At 43.8% G+C, this 18,855-nt stretch overlaps 1 protein-coding gene across 2 annotated transcripts in view; it reads left to right on the forward strand.

The window, feature by feature from the left end:
• Positions 1–18,855, forward strand: part of CENPM (centromere protein M) — a 433,445-nt gene that overhangs the window by 206,772 nt on the left and 207,818 nt on the right. For both annotated transcript variants that reach the window (XR_005774194.1, XM_040407185.1), the window contains exons 4-5: positions 7,724–7,803; positions 7,888–7,985. Coding sequence is in view for 1 of the 2 variants with exons in the window: in XM_040407185.1 (XP_040263119.1) it covers positions 7,724–7,803; positions 7,888–7,985 (178 nt within the window). In the remaining variant the exon portion in view is untranslated. The remainder of the gene's footprint in view (positions 1–7,723; positions 7,804–7,887; positions 7,986–18,855) is intronic.

Here is an 18,855-nt window from a genome sequence, read left to right on the forward strand (position 1 = left end):
CCTAAAATGTGGAGAGACTGGCCTTTGTCCAGATGAATCAGGTGTGGATCAGCCAGGATTTCCACCCACCAATGCCTGATGCTTCAGATTAGATCATCCATGCTTCCTCAGAGATCTGTTTCTTCTGGCTACCTGTCTCGGCTACTATTCTGATGCTGCCACCCACCTGATTCCACACATCTGATGCCAAGTGCTCCTTCTTATACCCACCATCGTCAGCGGGTACTGTTATTGCCATCCACCTCCCCACTCTGTCACTGGGCAACTGTGTGGTCTCCTCATGCTGCTGCTAAATCAACACTGTAACTGGGCCACTCTGTGGTCTCCTCATGCAGCTGCTACCTCCACAATCTGTCATTGTGCCACTCTGTGGTCTCCTCATGCAGCTGCTACCTCCACAATCTGTCATTGTGCCACTCTGTGGCCTCCTCATGCAGCTGCTACCTCCACAATCTCTCATTGTGCCACTCTGTGGCTTCCTCATGCAGCTGCTACCTCCACAATCTGTCATTGTGCCACTCTGTGGCCTCCTCATGCTGCTGCTGCTACCACCTCCACACTGTTAACTTGCCATTCTGTGGTCTCTTCATGCTGCTGCTACCTCAACACTATGTCATTGGGCCACTCTGTGGACTTCTTAAGCTGTTCTCCCACCCTCCCCACTCCCTGACTGGGCCACTATTTTGCCTTTGTGCCCTGGTTGACATCATCATTTATTTGACCTTTCTTCTGATCTATCAGAAGGAAGGAAAATTGAGACTCAAAGCAGATAGTGTCTGTGTAGCAGCTGTAAGGCCTGTATGGTCCCATCAGAATTGGCTTATGATTTGGTAGCCAAAAGCAGGAGTGGTACAAAACGCAAAAGACATGCAAATATTCTATTTACATGTCATCTCCGTTTTGGATGCACTCCAGTTTTTTTGGGGGCTTTAGCAATACTGATGGATTACTGACCAAATGCTGATCGAGTGAAGGGCGATGCTCAACAGGATCCATTTTTTGGGGGTTTATTTTTCTGACGGATCAGAGGAAGGGCAAAATAATCAGTGACGTAAATACAAACTTACTGCTGACACCCTCTCCACTCTACTTGTATAAGCATTTAATAGAACAGGTTCTGTAGACATCTATGTGGAATCAGCTGACGACGGTGTAAAAGGAGTGCGCTCTTTTACACTACAGTAGGATCTTGGGCCTCTGCACGGTTCTTTATATCTGGCGCTAACATCGACCTGTAAGGTTGAGTTCACACTTGGGTTATGTGGTCAGTTTTGGCCCCGTAACTGCCCAAATAAGTGAAGTGTGCAGTGATTCTAAGAGCGAGGCCTGTCATCTGCGTGTAATACTGACTCACAGTATTGTTTCACTACCACAGCAGACTCCCTATGCATGTTTCTGCAAAGGCACAGTTTTCTACGCCACTATACAGGCTCTGTGCAGCCAGGAAATAGCTGTTTTTTTACACGATTCACCACAAGTAAATTCGGATCGAATCAAATCTTTTTGCAAAATTCGGCGAACCGGCCGAATCAATTTTTTGAGAAATTCGCTCATCTCTATTGCTGAATATGAACCTAGAACCTAGAAAACCCCTTTAACCACTTTCCGACTGCCCATCGACTATAAATGTCCTGAGCGGTCAGGTTTGTCTCTGAAAGGACATTCTGGAACGTCCATTCAGAGATTGCAGCTGCATGTTAGTCATGCATCTGCTGTGCTGGGGGCCAGCTGTTAGTGACAGCAGGGCTCCCCTTAGAGAAGGCAAGGACCGTTCCACAGTGTCCCTGCCTTCTAGATCGCTGTATACACAGCTCTGAAGGAGCGCTGTGTGTACAGCTGAGGAAGCGATATGCCACTTCCTGACGGTTCTTCCACAGACCTCTATCAGCCCTGCACTGAGGCTGTACAGTAAAGTATTATGCTGGAGCTGACATAGAAAAAAAACGTGAAGTTCAATGTCCCCCAAGAGGTCTTGTATGACCTTATAGGGGACACAAAATGTTAAATAAAAAGTGTTTTATAAAAAAATAAAAATAAATTCACAAATTCATTTAAAAAATGTTAAAAAGAAACATTTGATATTAACACGTCCGTAATGACCGACTCGATAAAAATATCACGTGATCTACCCCATGAGGTGAATGCCGTAAAAAATAATATATAAATAATGCCAAAACTGCTTTTTTTTAATCCACCTCCCGTCCAAAAAGTATGTCAATTAATTAAAGACTTATGTACCCCGAAATGGTAGCAATAAAAATGTTACCTCATCCCTCAAAAAACGAGCCCTCACACAAGACAATAGCCAGAAAAAATAAGACAATTGCAACACAAAAAAGCATTTTTTTCCCTCAAAATACTTATTTTGTAAAACATAAAAAAAATTCTAATGACAGGATCTATAAAAATATCACATGATATACGCCTTTAAGTGAACGGTGTAAAAAAAAAAAATATATATATAGAAAAATGACCCCAAACAGCTTTTTTGTGACTTCAAATAAAAAGCGATCAGAAAGCCAAATGTACCCTAAAATGGTGCCAATAAAAACTACTGCTTTTTCCGCAAAACATATGCCCTCACACAGCTCAGTCAACAGAAAAATAAACAAGTTATCGCTAAAAACCATGTAAAAAAATTATATATTAGAAAATCCATTCTGAGCCATAGTGTATCCCCAAACAGCAGTTTGGGGTGTTACTGTATTCAGGAGAAAATTGTGATTGGATATTCTCCTATTATCCTTTGTAAAAAAAAAAAAGAAAGTTTAGGCTACTTTCACACTGGCGTTTTGAGTTCCGTTTGTTAGATCCGTTTCAGGGATCTCACAAATGGTTCAAAATGAATCAGTTCACCCCTAATGCATTCTGAACGGATAAGGATCCGTTCAGAATGCATCAGTTTGGCTCCGTTCCGCCTCTATTCCGCTATGGATGCGGACACCAAAACGCTGCTTGCAGCGTTTTGGTGTCCGCCTGGCGATGCGGAGCCAAACGAATCCGTCCTGACTTACAATATAAGTCAAGGGGGGCAGATCCGTTTTCACTGACACAATATGGTGCAATTGAAAACGGATCCGTTCCCTATTGACTTTCAATGTAAGTTCTGAACGGATACAATCGTTTGCATTATAGGTGCGGATTCGTCTGTGCAGATATCAGACGGAGCCGCACCGAACGCAGGTGTGAAAGTAGCCTTAATCCTAACGCACCATTTTCTTGTAAACAAAAAAATATTTTTCCATTTTCACAGCAAAGTGTTATAAATTCTATGAAACACCTGTTGGGTCAAGTGCCCTTAAAAATTCCTTGGGTGGTGTAGTTTACAAAATGTGTTCACTTTTGGGGGGTTTCACTGTGGGGGTACTTCAGGGTCTCTTCAATGCAACATTGCGCCTAATGACCATTCCAGCAAAATCTGCCCTCCAAAAATCATGTGGGGCTCCTTGCCATCTGAGCCCTTTTGTGTGTCCATACAGCGTTTTATGACCACATATGGGGGGATTCTGCAAACTGCAGAACCGGGGTAATAAATATTGAGATTTGTTTTGTTGTTAACCCTTGATGTGTTACGTGAAAAAATGAAGAATCTGCAAAAAAAGTAAAATTTTGAAATTTTACCTCCATTTTGTTTTAATTCCTGTGGAATACTTAATGTAACATAGTAACATAGTACATAAGGCCGAAAAAAGACATTTGTCCATCTAGTCCGGCCTGTCATCCTGCAAGTTGATCCAGAGGAAGGCAAAAAAAACCTGTGAGGTAGAAGCCAATTTTCCTCACTTTAGGGGAATAAAAAATTCCTTCCCGACTCCAATCAGGCAATCAGAATATCTCCCTGGATCAACGACCCCTCTCTAGTAGCTATATCCTGTAATATTATTACACTCCAGAAACACATCCAGGCCCCTCTTGAATTCCTTTATTGTACTCACCATCACCACCTCCTCAGGCAGAGAGTTCCATAGTCTCACTGCTCTTACCGTAAAGAATCCTCTTCTATGTTTGTGTACAAACCTTCTTTCCTCCAAACGCAGAGGGTGTCCCCTCGTCACAGTCACAGTCCTGGGGATAAATAGATGATGGGATAGATCTCTATACTGCCCCCTGATATATTTATACATAGTAATTAGATCTCCCCTCAGTCGTCTTTTTTCTAACGTAAATAACCCTAATTTTGATAATCTTTCAGGCTACTGTAGTTGCCCCATTCCAGTTATTACTTTAGTTGCCCTCCTCTGGACCCTCTCCAGCTCTGCTATGTCTGTCTTGTTTACTGGAGCCCAGAACTGTACACAGTACTCCATGTGTGGTCTGACTAATGATTTGTAAAGTAGTAGGAATATGTTCTCATCACGGGCATCTATGCCCCTTTTGATGCAACCCATTATCTTATTGGCCTTGGCAGCAGCTGCCTGACATTGTTTTTTGCAGCTTAGTTTGCTGTTTATTAAAATTCCTAGATCCTTTTCCATGTCAGTGTTACCGAGTGTTTTACCATTTAGTATGTACGGGTGACTTGCATTTTTCCTTCCCATGTGCATAACTTTACATTGGTCAGTGTTAAACCTCATCTGCCACTTATCTGCCCAAGCCTGCAATCTATCCAGATCCCTCTGTAGTAGTATACTGTCCTCTTCAGTGTTAATTACTTTACACAGTTTAGTGTCATCTGCGAAAATTGATATTTTACTATGCAAGCCTTCTACAAGATCATTAATGAATATATTGAAGAGAATAGGCCCCAATACTGACTCCTGAGGTACTCAACTAGTGACAGTGACCCAATCGGAGTACGTACCGTTAATAACCACCCTCTGTTTTCTATCATTGAGCCAGTTACTTACCCACTTACAGACGTTTTCTCCCAGTCCGAGCATTCTCATTTTATATACTAACCTTTTATGTGGTACAGTGTCAAATGCTTTGGAGAAGTCCAGATAAACGACATCCATTGATTCGCCGCTGTCAAGTCTAGAACTTACCTCCTCATAGAAACTGATTAAATTAGTTTGACATGACAGATTCCTCACGAAGCCATGCTGATATGGCGTTATTTGCTTATTTCCGTTAAGATGCTCTAAGATAGCATCTCTCAGAAAACCTTCAAACAGTTTACCCACAACAGATGTTAAACTTACCGGCCTATAGTTTCCAGGCTCTGTTTTTGGACCCTTTTTGGATATTGGCACCACATTTGCCATGCGCCAATCCTGTGGGACATTCCCTGTCAGTATAGAGTCCGCAAATATCAGAAATAAGGGTCTAGCTATGACATTACTTAATTCCCTTAGGATACGGGGGTGTATGCCATCCGGTCCTGGCGATTTGTCTATTTTAATCTTTTTAAGTCGCTGTTGTACTTCTTCCTGGGTCAGACAGGACACTTTTAATGGGGAATTTATTTCAACATTCAGCATTTCATCTGACAGTTTATTTTCCTCAGTGAATACATTGGAGAAAAAAATATTTAATAGCTTTGCTTTCTCCTCGTCGCTCTCTGTGACTCTCCCCTCATTACTCTTTAAAGGGCCGACACCTTCAGATTTATACTTTTTAACATTTATATAATTGAAGAACATTTTAGGGTTAGTTTTACTCTCTTTGGCAATTAATCTCTCGGTCTCTAGTTTGGCCGCTTTTATTTGTTTTTTTACATGTTCTATTTTTTTCCTTATAGTTTTTCAGTGCTTCCGTGCTACCCTCCTGTTTTAGTGTTTTATATGCTTTCTTTTTGTCATTTATTGCTTTCTTTACAGTTCTATTTATCCACATTGGTTTCTTTTTGTTCCTTAACCTTTTATTCCCATACGGTATGTACCTCTCACAATGAGCTTTTAGGATGCTTTTAAAGATATCCCATTTTGTGGCTGTATTTTTATTTGTGAGGACTTTATCCCATTTAGTTAGGCCTATGGCCTCTCTTAGTTGGCTAAATTTAGCTTTTTTGAAGTTTGGTATTTTTGTTCCTCCCTGTAGAAACGCTCTTTTGAATGATAATTGGAAAGTTAACAACATTTCTAAAAAACAGTTTTGAATAGTTTGAGGGGTGTAGTTTAAAAAAAAAATGGTGTCGTTTATGGGTGGTTTCTATTATGTGAGCTCCTAAAAGTGATTTCAGAACTGAACTGCTCCTTAAAGTTGATTTTGGAAATTTTCTTGAAATTTTTTTAAAATAAAGAAAATAACGCAATTCTATGACTGACTGCATAACGGAATTTTCATTCCGTCATAATAGAAGTCTATGGCCCATCCCGTTTCAGTTATGCAGGGGAGGATTCCCCTCCATAACAGAAACGGGACGGATCCGTTTTGCATCCCATAGACTACTATTATGATGGAATGAGTTATGGTACGTGGTAACGGAATCCATAACGCAATTATGGTTTTACCACCAGATGAATCGTGAACGAATTTCAAAATATGAAATTTGCTCATCTCAACTCATTAGCCTCATCCCCACCTTGTCTTTGTATTTCATGTCTCCTCATGAACTCCATTCCCACAGAGATTCAGCTGAGGATCTTATTCAAGATCATAATCCCTGACAAGTAGAGCAGAGAGGAGGATAAGGCAGCTCTTTAGCTCCATGTTGTAAAGTAACTTGTCCTGCTGTGTGATTAGGACAGGATTTGTGTGCATTAATAGGACGCCGGCCATTTTATTTCTTCGGAAGATTGCCCCCTACACAAAACAAGCCATTATAGCTAATGAAAGGTATTTGCGAATATACTTGTAATAAAGTAATATTTAAGTATATACATTTTCTTAAAGTGTTTGTGTCATCATGGACAATGGGGGCATAACACTAGGACCCGCACCTATATCGAGAGCCCTGCAAGTGAAGGAGGGCGCACTGCGAATGCGCAGCCGCCCTCCATTAATTCTCTATGGGTCGGTGTTCGGCTATTCCCATCGGCCCCATAGAAATGAATGGTAGCATGCGCTGTACTCTCCCATTCACTTCTGTGGGGAGCCGGCTTAGTGGTAGCCGGACCGGATTCCTCCAGCCACCACCTTGCAGGTCTCCGTTCTCGATATAGGTGCGGGTCCCAGCGGTGGGACCCGCACCTATAAAACATTGGGGGCATATCCTAGTGATATGCCCCCATTGTCCATGATGATAATTCCCGGAGAACCCCTTTAAGAGAATGGGAAAGTACTGTAATGTACTTACAGGGACTTAAAATCCTGATTTTAACATTTATTATTTAATGCTGCTGCTTCAGCAGTGACTTAGTGCATCAGACAATGGTTTCAGCAAGGTTTTCAGTACGGCAAGCTCGTGAATTCTGCAGTTTAATTTATAACACCTGAGACAACCCATACCTTTATTTAGTTAATTAGGTGCAAGCAAAGGTAAAAAAAGTTTTACAATTCTGTCAGTGTTTCTACACAATCAAACTCAGCACAAAATAAAAGAATCTTACTATTACCTGTAATCCACTCAACCAATTCTCAGTCACAATGAGCACCACCATTGTTGTTTTTTTTTTTTTTTTTTTTTTTTAAAGCCATTTATTTAGCAGTCAATTAAGCATACACTCTTTACAATGTACGCAGTGGGAGCAATAAGGGGAAAGTACTGTGTGTTCAATGTGGGGCAAAAGTTGTATATTGAAAATATGGTAAACTTTATTTTAATTACATGTTTTATGAAAGGACTTAAATGTTTAGCTATTTTTTTTTGTCAAAAGCTTATATATTCTTATTTTATTTGCAGCCTGGCTAGTGTTATTTCTTCAGTTACCCTCTTGGATGCCTACTTTTTCTTTGGGAAGGTGTGTTTTCTAGCCACAAAAGGTACAGGAGTTTTATCTGAATATAATATCACAAACTAGAATTATTGTATTAGTATTCTCTTTAATCCTTTTATTTTTTTAATAGGTATGCACGGGAAAGTTCAACATTGTTTAGTGGATAAAAGCATCGTAAAAGATCTTGCAGACAAATATCTGAGTCTCTTAATTCACACTGAACTTGAAGTAAGCAACACTCTAGTAATATATATATATATATATATATATACACTCACCTAAAGAATTATTAGGAGCACCTGTTCTATTTCTCATTAATGCAATTATCTAAAGTCAACCAATCACATGGCAGTTGCTTCAATGCATTTAGGGAGGTGGTCCTGGTCAAGACAATCTCCTGAACTCCAAACTGAATGTCAGAATGGGAAAGAAAGGTGATTTAAGCAATTTTGAGCGTGGCATGGTTGTTGGTGCCAGACGGGGCCGGTCTGAGTATTTCACAATCTGCTCAGTTACTGGGATTTTCACGCACAACCATTTCTAGGGTTTACAAAGAATGGTGTGAAAAGGGAAAAACATACAGTATGCGGCAGTCCTGTGGGCAAAAATGCCTTGTGGATGCTAGAGGTCAGAGGAGAATGGGCCGACTGATTCAAGCTGATAGAAGAGCAACGTTGACTGAAATAACCACTCGTTACAACTGAGGTATGCAGCAAAGCATTTGTGAAGCCACAACACGCACAACCTTGAGGCGGATGGGCTACAACAGCAGAAGACCCCACCGGGTACCACTCATCTCCACTACAAATAGGAAAAAGAGGCTACAATTTGCACGAGCTCACCAAAATTTGACTGTTGAAGACTGGAAAAATGTTGCCTGGTCTGATGAGTCTCGATTTCTGTTGAGACATTCAAATAGTAGAGTCTGAATTTGGCGTAAACAGAATGAGAACATGTATCCATCCTCTGATGGCTACTTCCAGCAGGATAATGCACCATTTCACAAAGCTCGAATCATTTCAAATTGGTTTCTTGAACATGACAATGAGTTCACTGTACTAAAATGACCCCCACAGTCACCAGATCTCAACCCAATAGAGCATCTTTGGGATGTGGTGGAACGTGAGCTTCGTGCCCTGGATGTGCATCCCTCAAATCTCCATCAACTGCAAGATGCTATCCTATCAATATGGGCCAACATTTCTAAAGAATGCTATCAGCACCTTGTTGAATCAATGCCACGTAGAATTAAGGAAGTTCTGAAGGCAAAAGGGGGTCCAACACCGTATTAGTATGGTGTTCCTAATAATTCTTTAGGTGAGTGTATGTGTGTGTGTATATATATATATATACACACACACGCACACACGCACACACGCACACACACACGCACACACATATAACTCACCAGAAATAGCCTAGTTGTGTAATTTGTTCCCAGCTCTATTGCATCTGTAAATGTTGAACACTTTAATTATGGAAAACGGTGTCACATTATCTTAGTCTAACCCCCCAGTCCAGAGATTGTTCTTTTATGTTGATCAGAATACCGGAATCTAACGGCAGATATCCACAAAGGCATATTCTGCCCTCCTTGTTTCATTTCATGTACAGAAGATATAGGGGGTCATTTATTAAGACCGGCGTTTTAGATGCTGGTCTTATTTAAGCCATATACAGGGAGTGCAGAATTATTAGGCAAGTTGTATTTTTGAGGATTAATTTTATTATTGAACAACAACCATGTTCTTAATGAACCCAAAAAACTCATTAATATCAAAGCTGAATATTTTTGGAAGTAGTTTTTAGTTTGTTTTTAGTTTTAGCTATTTTAGGGGGATATCTGTGTGTGCAGGCGACTATTACTGTGCATAATTATTAGGCAACTTAACAAAAAACAAATATATACCCATTTCAATTATTTATTTTTACCAGTGAAACCAATATAACATCTCAACATTCACAAATATACATTTCTGACATTCAAAAACAAAACAAAAACAAATCAGTGACCAATATAGCCACCTTTCTTTGCACTGGATTCTGTCAGTGTTTTGATCTGTTCACCATCAACATTGCGTGCAGCAGCAACCACAGCCTCCCAGACACTGTTCAGAGAGGTGTACTGTTTTCCCTCCTTGTAAATCTCACATTTGATGATGGACCACAGGTTCTCAATGGGGTTCAGATCAGGTGAACAAGGAGGCCATGTCATTAGATTTTCTTCTTTTATACCCTTTCTTGCCAGCCACGCTGTGGAGTACTTGGACGCGTGTGATGGAGCATTGTCCTGCATGAAAATCATGTTTTTCTTGAAGGATGCAGACTTCTTCCTGTACCACTGCTTGAAGAAGGTGTCTTCCAGAAACTGGCAGTAGGACTGGGAGTTGAGCTTGACTCCATCCTCAACCCGAAAAGGCCCCACAAGCTCATCTTTGATGATACCAGCCCAAACCAGTACTCCACCTCCACCTTGCTAGCGTCTGAGTCGAACTGGAGCTCTCTGCCCTTTACCAATCCAGCCACGGGCCCATCCATCTGGCCCATCAAGACTCACTCTCATTTCATCAGTCCATAAAACCTTAGAAAAATCAGTCTTGAGATATTTCTTGGCCCAGTCTTGACGTTTCAGTTTGTGTGTCTTGTTCAGTGGTGGTCGTCTTTCAGCCTTTCTTACCTTGGCCATGTCTCTGAGTATTGCACACCTTGTGCTTTTGGGCACTCCAGTGATGTTGCAGCTCTGAAATATGGCCAAACTGGTGGCAAGTGGCATCTTGGCAGCTGCACGCTTGACTTTTCTCAGTTCATGGGCAGTTATTTTGCGCCTTGGTTTTTCCACACGCTTCTTGCGACCCTGTTGACTATTTTGAATGAAACGCTTGATTGTTCGATGATCACGCTTCAGAAGCTTTGCAATTTTAAGAGTGCTGCATCCCTCTGCAAGATATCTCACTATTTTTGACTTTTCTGAGCCTGTCAAGTCCTTCTTTTGACCCATTTTGCCAAAGGAAAGGAAGTTGCCTAACAATTATGCACACCTGATATAGGGTGTTGATGTCATTAGACCACACCCCTTCTCATTACAGAGATGCACATCACCTAATATGCTTAATTGGTAGTAGGCTTTCGAGCCTATACAGCTTGGAGTAAGACAACATGCATAAAGAGGATGATGTGGTCAAAATACTCATTTGCCTAATAATTCTGCACGCAGTGTATCTGGGTGTGGATTGCTGAAGTTATGTAGAGGTGCCAGCCTCCTTCGTCATTTCTAAATATAAGATGGCTTCCTAGCCATCTTACACTTAGACCTTTTTCTACGCCTGAAACAGGCGTAGAAAATGCTTCCCCGCCCATGTCACGCCCTCTTTTTTTTTTATACCTAGTGTGAGCGGGAAGAAGTTGCCGATTGTGGTGCAACTGACCGATGCGCCGATGGGCCTGAAATGCGCCTAACTTAGGCATATTTCAGCTTGATAAATGACCCCCATAATGTCTGCCCTGTAAGAGACTAGAAGTGTAATGATATAGTGAGACCATCCTGTACAGTGATTAGCTGCAGAGTTTAAGTCTCTCCTTACTCACCTTAATTATCTATACTACCTATGACTGCTGTGTGCAAAATCTCCTGTGTGTTTCTATGAGGTGCTGTTACACTCTGCTCTCTCCTTTCTACTGCTTGTAAGAACTGACAGGGAGAAACAAGCCGGAGGCAGTGTGAAGATACATCACATACGGTACACTGAGTGGTATATTTATTTACACTGGTATTTCACATGAGTCTTAAACAAAAGTTCTAAAGGTAGAAAAGGAAACAAAGCATTGTAATATTTAACCCCTTAGTGACCACCCATACGTGTTTTTACGGCGGTCACTAAGGGGCCTTAGACTGGGCCGACACTTTTTTTTATGGCGGCCCAGTCTAAGCACTGCATGGGTCCCCCGTGCAGGGGGACTTGGCTCTCAGAGCCCGGACTGGCAGGAGTGCCGATCCAGGCTCTTTAACACTTTACATGCCGCATGTAAAGTGCTGACAGAGGGAGTGGACTCCCTCTTTCTCCCATCGGCACTCTGCAAATGTGCTCGCGGGGTGCCGATGTGTGTGAACGCTGCCTAGGGTATGATGTAAGCCCCAGACCAGCCTTGAGTAATTTCCAGTAGGTTGCGCCTCTCCAGCGCAGCCTGCTGGTCAATGTCAGAATAGCATTTCCATTTAAATGCAAAGCACTGTAGGGATAGTGCATTGCATTTTCAAAGCAATCAAAAAGCTGTCTGTTATAGTCCCCTTGTGGGACTATTAACCTTTTCCGGACACAGGACTATTAACCTTTTTCTGCGTTTCCGGGTTATTCGGGTCTCTGAGGACCCGATAACCCGGAATGTGATGGTGGTGTGATTTTAACCCACCAATCACCATCCTGCGATCCTGAGTGGTGATGGTGACATCACCTCTCAGGATCGCCTCTGATTGGTTGGTGGGCGGGCCGGTGGAAGATTCAGAAGTTGCAAGCGCTCCTCTCCTCCTCCTTTTGTGTTCCGGAGCTCGGAGGAGAGAGGAGTTGCCTGCACGTCGTCGTCCATCGGTGCCAGCATCACCCCATCTGTGCCCCCCAGAACTTGATCTGTGCCCCAGCACCCCCCATCTATCCAGCAGGTACATAGGGAAAGCATAGGGAAAGTTTGGGTTAGGCAGGGAAAATAAAGGGATAGTTAGTTTGATAAACTTTTATTGCATCACCCTAAGTTAGGGTGTCTGGTGTCCACAGCTGTGTGACCCTAGAACCCCAGGGGTGCTGCTGCTTGCCCCCCCACCCCCCAACTTTTTGGGGGTGCAGTTTTTTTTTTTGTGTACGCTGACTGTGGCCGGCTCTCTTAGCGTCCGGCTACTGTTAGCGCATCACACACCCCACCGCTGATCAACTTCGGACAGTTGATCAGCGGTTTTGAAATTTTTTTTTTAAACATTATTTGCCCTTTTTTTTTTTTTTTTTCTGTTCGTGAACACCCGTGCCCCCACACACACACACGCACACCAAATAAAGATTTACATGCACGCACATACACACGCAGACACACACACTCCCCTATGGCCCGCCGGACATTCCTCCAATTCTATGAGGCAGTCCTCAAGGCCCTGGTCTTTTCGGACCGGGAAAGAGCAGGCCGGAGTACCTCGGGAACTGGATTGTCACGACTGTGACTGATCCAGACAGGTCTGGGAGGAGAAGGTCGCAGCGACTTGCTACTCGCGATAGCTTGTGAGTTTGCTCCATGGGTCAGGGTATGTCATTCGGGTTTTGCCTTGTGAACCTTTTTGTCCTGACTGGGAGTTTGTAGGCATCCTTCTCAGGTGAGTCCTGTCTGCCACTCCCAGCTACTATATTAGTTTCAGTTTCACTTGCAGTCATTGCCAGATATAGTCCTTACTTTCAGTTCTATTCTGACCTTTGAAGGAGATCGTTTGATGGTGTTGATGTGGAGCTCTTGTCCGGCGTGGACTGTCGTGATTGGGATCGCCTTCTCTGCTCGTGACTGGATAAGTCTATCTCTGCTATAGTTTGTTTGTTGCTGTCTTCCCCTGCTGTTCTCCTAGACATGAGTGATGGTGACTAGTGCTCCCATCGGCCTTTCCCCACTCTAGGCTTGTTAGGGTGACTGAGGGTTTAGGCATCCTGCTCGCCACACGGGTTCACACCCCGTCTAGGGTATCAGGGCAGACAGGTGCCAGCTTAGGGTTAGTCAGGGGTGGCCATACTATTCCTATCCGTAGATAAGGGTCCCCCTTCCCCTCCGTCTGGTGCGACACGACTGCTGCTGGGATAGCGGTCGTGACAGTATATCTGGCCTTTTAAAAAAAAAAAATGACATTTCTTTTTTTTTTTTTGCTTGCTGTTTTGCTTTCTATTTTTCTGTTCCACTATGGATCCGGTTACGGTTTTGGCGAAACAATTACAGGGATTATCCCTTGAAGTGGCAGGATTAAAAGCAACAGTGCTGCAGCAGCAGCAGCCATCCTTGGGTTCCACCGTTGCTACGGGAAACCAAGGTACTCCTGATAGGTTCTCAGGAGGGAGAGACCAATTTGTAACCTTCAGAGAAGCTTGCAGATTGTTCTTCAGGTTATGCCCTAGATCCTCCGGCGGTGAGGAACAACGGGTGGGCATTGTAATTTCTCTCCTGCAAGGAGATCCGCAGGCTTGGGCTTTCTCTTTACCATCAGACTCTCTGGCCTTACGATCAGTGGAGGAGTTTTTTGAAGCCCTGGGTCTCGTATCTGATGACCCGGACAGGGTCTCACTGCCTGAGTCTAAGCTACGTAGACTTCGGCAAGACAACCGGTCTGCTGAACTATATTGTTCCGAATTCTGTAGGTGGGCTACTGATACGTTATGGAACGACTCGGCCCTTAGGAGTCAGTTCTGCCAGGGGTTGTCTGAAAAATTAAAAGACGCGCTAGCGGTATACGAGCTCCCTGGGTCTCTGGAGGCTGCTATGTCTCTGTCCATAAGAATCGACAGACGACTCGGGGAGAGACTATTAAATTTTACGGAGGCCCCTATAGGGCAGGGATCGGTTTTATTATGATCCAGTCGAACCAATGCAAATAGGGGGCGCCACTAGACGGGTGAATCCTTCTAAGTTCCGCCGTAGGTCAGAGGGTTGTTTTCGTTGTGGGGGGAGGGGTCATTTTGTAAAGGTTTGTCCCTCAGAAGCCAAGAGACCACAAACAAAGGAGCCGCCGGAAAACTAGAGTCCCCAGATTGTGCGGAGGATAACAGTCTGGGCGTATTCGTTTCCTCCATACGCATGTCTCAGTTTTTGTTGTCCGTTACCCTTGAGGCGGGCAATAAGACTGAGATCTGTTCCGTTTTTTTGGACAGTGGGGCGGGGGTCAACTTGGTGGATTCACGGTTTGCTCAGGCTCTGGGTTTTACTCCGGAACCGATACGCAGAACTATTCCTGTTTTTGCCATCGACTCCTCCCCTCTTACTCAGAAAGAGTTAACTCAGATCATCCATAATATCCATCTGCAGGTAGGGGACCTCCATAAAGAGCATATCTCTTGTTATGTCCTGGACGGTCTTCCGGCTCCTATGGTATTGGGGCTTCCCTGGCTGGTGACTCACAATCCAGTTGTGGATTGGCAGGCCGGGGAGATTGTGGAGTGGAGTGAACATTGTAAGGACAACTGCTTGAGTAGTAGGTGCTCTACACTCTCTGTAACATCTTTACCTGCCTTTCTGTCAGATTTTATGGATGTGTTCTCTGAGAAGGGTTGTCAGGGGTTACCACCTCATCGTCCATATGATTGCCAGATTAATCTATTACCTGGGGCAAAACTACCTAAAACCCGGTTATACAATCTTTCCGGCCCGGAGAGGAAGGCTATGAAAGATTATATTTCGGAGAGTTTGGCTAAGGGACACATCAGACCCTCTTCTTCACCTGTGGCTGCAGGGTTCTTTTTCATTCAAAAGAAAGATGGGGGCCTACGTCCTTGCCTGGATTTCCGGGAATTAAACCGGATAACTATCCGAGATCCCTATCCTCTTCCTCTCATTCCCGACCTCTTTAATCAGGTTGCTGGTGCTAAATGGTTCTCCAAAATGGATCTCAGAGGAGCCTATAACCTGGTTCGCATCAAAGAGGGGGGATGAGTGGAAGACTGCTTTTAATACTCCGGAAGGGCATTATGAAAATCTGGTCATGCCATTTGGTCTCACTAATGCGCCTGCGGTATTCCAACATTTTGTCAACGATATTTTTAGTCACCTTATCGGGAGATTTGTTGTGATATATCTTGATGACATCCTGGTCTATTCCCCGGATCTGGATACACATAAGATCTATGTGAGACAAGTGCTGCAGATATTAAGGGCCAACAAATTGTTTGCTAAGTTAGAAATATGTGTGTTCGCCGTAAAAGAACTGCCATTTTTGGGGTATGTGTTGTCAGATTCAGGTTTCCGCATGGATCCAGAGAAAGTCCGGGCGATTATAGACTGGGATCTGCCTGAGAACCTGAAGGCATTGCAACGCTTCCTGGGGTTTGCCATTTTTTATAGAAAATTTATAAAGAACTATTCCTTGGTGGTCAAACCACTGACGGACATGACCCGAAAGGGATCCGATTTTTCCAAATGGTCACATGCAGCCAAAACTGCCTTTGCATCTCTGAAGGAGAGATTCACCTCGGCCCCTATTCTCGTACAGCCAGATGTCTCGCTTCCTTTTATTGTAGAGGTTGACGCATCAGAGGTGGGGGTGGGAGCGGTACTATCTCAGGGCCCGTCCCCTGGTGAATGGCATCTGTGTGCTTTCTTTTCGAAGAAATTGTCTACTGCAGAAAGGAACTATGATATTAGCAACAGGGAACTTTTGGCTATTAAGTTGGCTTTTGAGGAGTGGCGTCATTTTTTGGAGGGGGCGGTTCATCCCGTCACGGTGATTACTGATCACAAAAACGTATTATATCTGGAGTCTGCTAAACGTCTCACCCCTAGACAGGCTCGGTGGTCGTTATTTTTTACTAGGTTTAATTTTGTAATAACCTATCGCCCGGGGGCAAAAAATACTAAGGCGGATGCATTGTCTCGAAGTTTTCCTGGAGGGGGTGATGTTGAGGTTCCAGAGCCCATTTTGCAAAAGGGGGTGGTGGTCTCTGCATTACACTCAGGTTTAGAGGGAGGGTGTTGGAAGCTCAGGGGGACGCCCCGGCCTCCTGCCCCTCGGGTAAACTGTTTGTGCCAGAAAATTTACGCCTGGAGATACTAAAAGAACGCCATAACTCCACACTGGCAGGACACCCAGGTAGTAGGGCAACCTCTGAATTAGTGTCTCGTCGGTTCTGGTGGCCTAAGTGGCGCCAGGATGTGTTGATGGCAGTCTTGAGTTTCAGGTAGAAAAGATTGTTGACTCACGATATGTTCGCCGCTCTCTTCAGTACCTGGTGCACTGGAGAGGTTATGGTTCCGAAGAGAGAATGTGGGTTCCAGCTTCAGAGATAAAAGCGGACAGACTCATTCGGGCTTTTCATAGCTCCCATCCGGAGAGGCCTGGTCTTGAGGGTCCAGGGGCCCCTCGTAGAAAGGGGGGGTACTGTCACGACTGTGACTGATCCAGACAGGTCTGGGAGGAGAAGGTCGCAGCGACTTGCTACTCGCGATAGCTTGTGAGTTTGCTCCATGGTTCAGGGTATGTCATTCGGGTTTTGCCTTGTGAACCTTTTTGTCCTGACTGGGAGTTTGTAGGCATCCTTCTCAGGTGAGTCCTGTCTGCCACTCCCAGCTACTATATTAGTTTCAGTTTCACTTGCAGTCATTGCCAGATATAGTCCTTACTTTCAGTTCTATTCTGACCTTTTGAAGGAGATCGTTTGATGGTGTTGCTGTGGAGCTCTTGTCCGGCGTGGACTGTCGTGATTGGGATCGCCTTCTCTGCTCGTGACTGGATAAGTCTATCTCTGCTATAGTTTGTTTGTTGCTGTCTTCCCCTGCTGTTCTCCTAGACATGAGTGATGGTGACTAGTGCTCCCATCGGCCTTTCCCCACTCTAGGCTTGTTAGGGTGACTGAGGGTTTAGGCATCCTGCTCGCCACACGGGTTCACACCCCGTCTAGGGTATCAGGGCAGACAGGTGCCAGCTTAGGGTTAGTCAGGGGTGGCCATACTATTCCCATCCGTAGATAAGGGTCCCCCTTCCCCTCCGTCTGGTGCGACACGACTGCTGCTGGGATAGCGGTCGTGACATGGAGGCGCCCGAATCGTCCCTGGCCAACACTTTCCAGGTGTGGTCCCCCATACTGGAAAGAAGGGACGAACCCAAAAAAAGTGCAGAGTGTGTCGCAGGAGGGGGATACGGAAGGACACCACTACTTAGTGCGACACGTGCCCCGATCATCCGGGCCTCTGCATTGACGGTTGCTTCAGGGAGTACCACACTTCCATGGAGTACTAAATTTATATCCCAATTTAGCACTGACATCGGATAAAAAAAACTGGTTCTCAGACTTGAGACACCCAAAAAAACTAAAATAATTTATTAAAAGTAGACATATTAGGTATACCTTCAAAATAGTGCCAATAAAACCGTCCTCTCATCCCGCAAAAAATGAGCCCCTGCATAAGATAATCGGCAAAAAAAAAAATGACTCTTAGACTTTAAAAATACAAAAACTTTTTTTTGTATCAAAAATGATAATATAGTCTAAAACCTAAATAATTGTAAAAAAAATTAGACTTATTAGGTATCGCCACGTTCGTAAGAATCTCCTCTATAAAAATACCCCATGACCTAACCCCTCAGATTAACACGCTAAAAAAAAAACTGTGCCAAAACAGCTATTTTTGGCACTTTTATATTTCAATCCGTTTTTTCCCGTAACAAAGCAAGGGTTAACAACCAAACAAAACTTAAAATTTATTACCCTGATATTGCAGTTTACAGAAACGCCACATTTGTGGTCGTAAACTGCTGTATCAGTAAAAGGGAGGCCGCAAAAGGAAAGGACCGACATGGTTTCTGGAAGGCCGATTTTTATGGCCTTTTTATTGACACCATGTCCCTTTTGAAGCCCCCCTGATGCCCCCCTAGAGTAAAAACTCCACAAAAGTGACCCCATCTAAGAAACTACACCCCTCAAGGTATTCAAAACTGATTTTACAAACTTTATTAACCCTTTAGGTGTTCCTCAACAGTTAATGGCAAATGTAGATGAAATTTCAGAATTTCAATTTTTGGTAACCTTGTCTCACAAAAATGTAATATAGTGCAACCAAAAATCATATGTACCCTAAAAATAATCCCAACAAAACCGCCACCTTATCCCGTAGTTTCCAAAATGGGGTCACTTTTAGGGAGTTTCTACTCCAGGGGTGCATCAGGGGGGTAGAAACAGGACACGGTGTAAATAAACCGGTCCATAAAAGTCAGCCCTCCAAAAACCAAACGGCGCACCTTTCATTCTACGCCCCGCTGTGTTGCTGTACAGTAGTGTACGCCACATATGGGGTGTTTCTGTAAACGGCAGAGTCAGGGCAATAAAGATAGTCTTGTTTGGCTGTTAACCCTTGCTTTGTTAGTGGAAAAAATGGGTTA

This window comes from Bufo bufo, chromosome 9, assembly GCF_905171765.1.
Source record: "Bufo bufo chromosome 9, aBufBuf1.1, whole genome shotgun sequence".
Classification (NCBI taxonomy): Eukaryota; Metazoa; Chordata; class Amphibia; order Anura; family Bufonidae; genus Bufo; species Bufo bufo.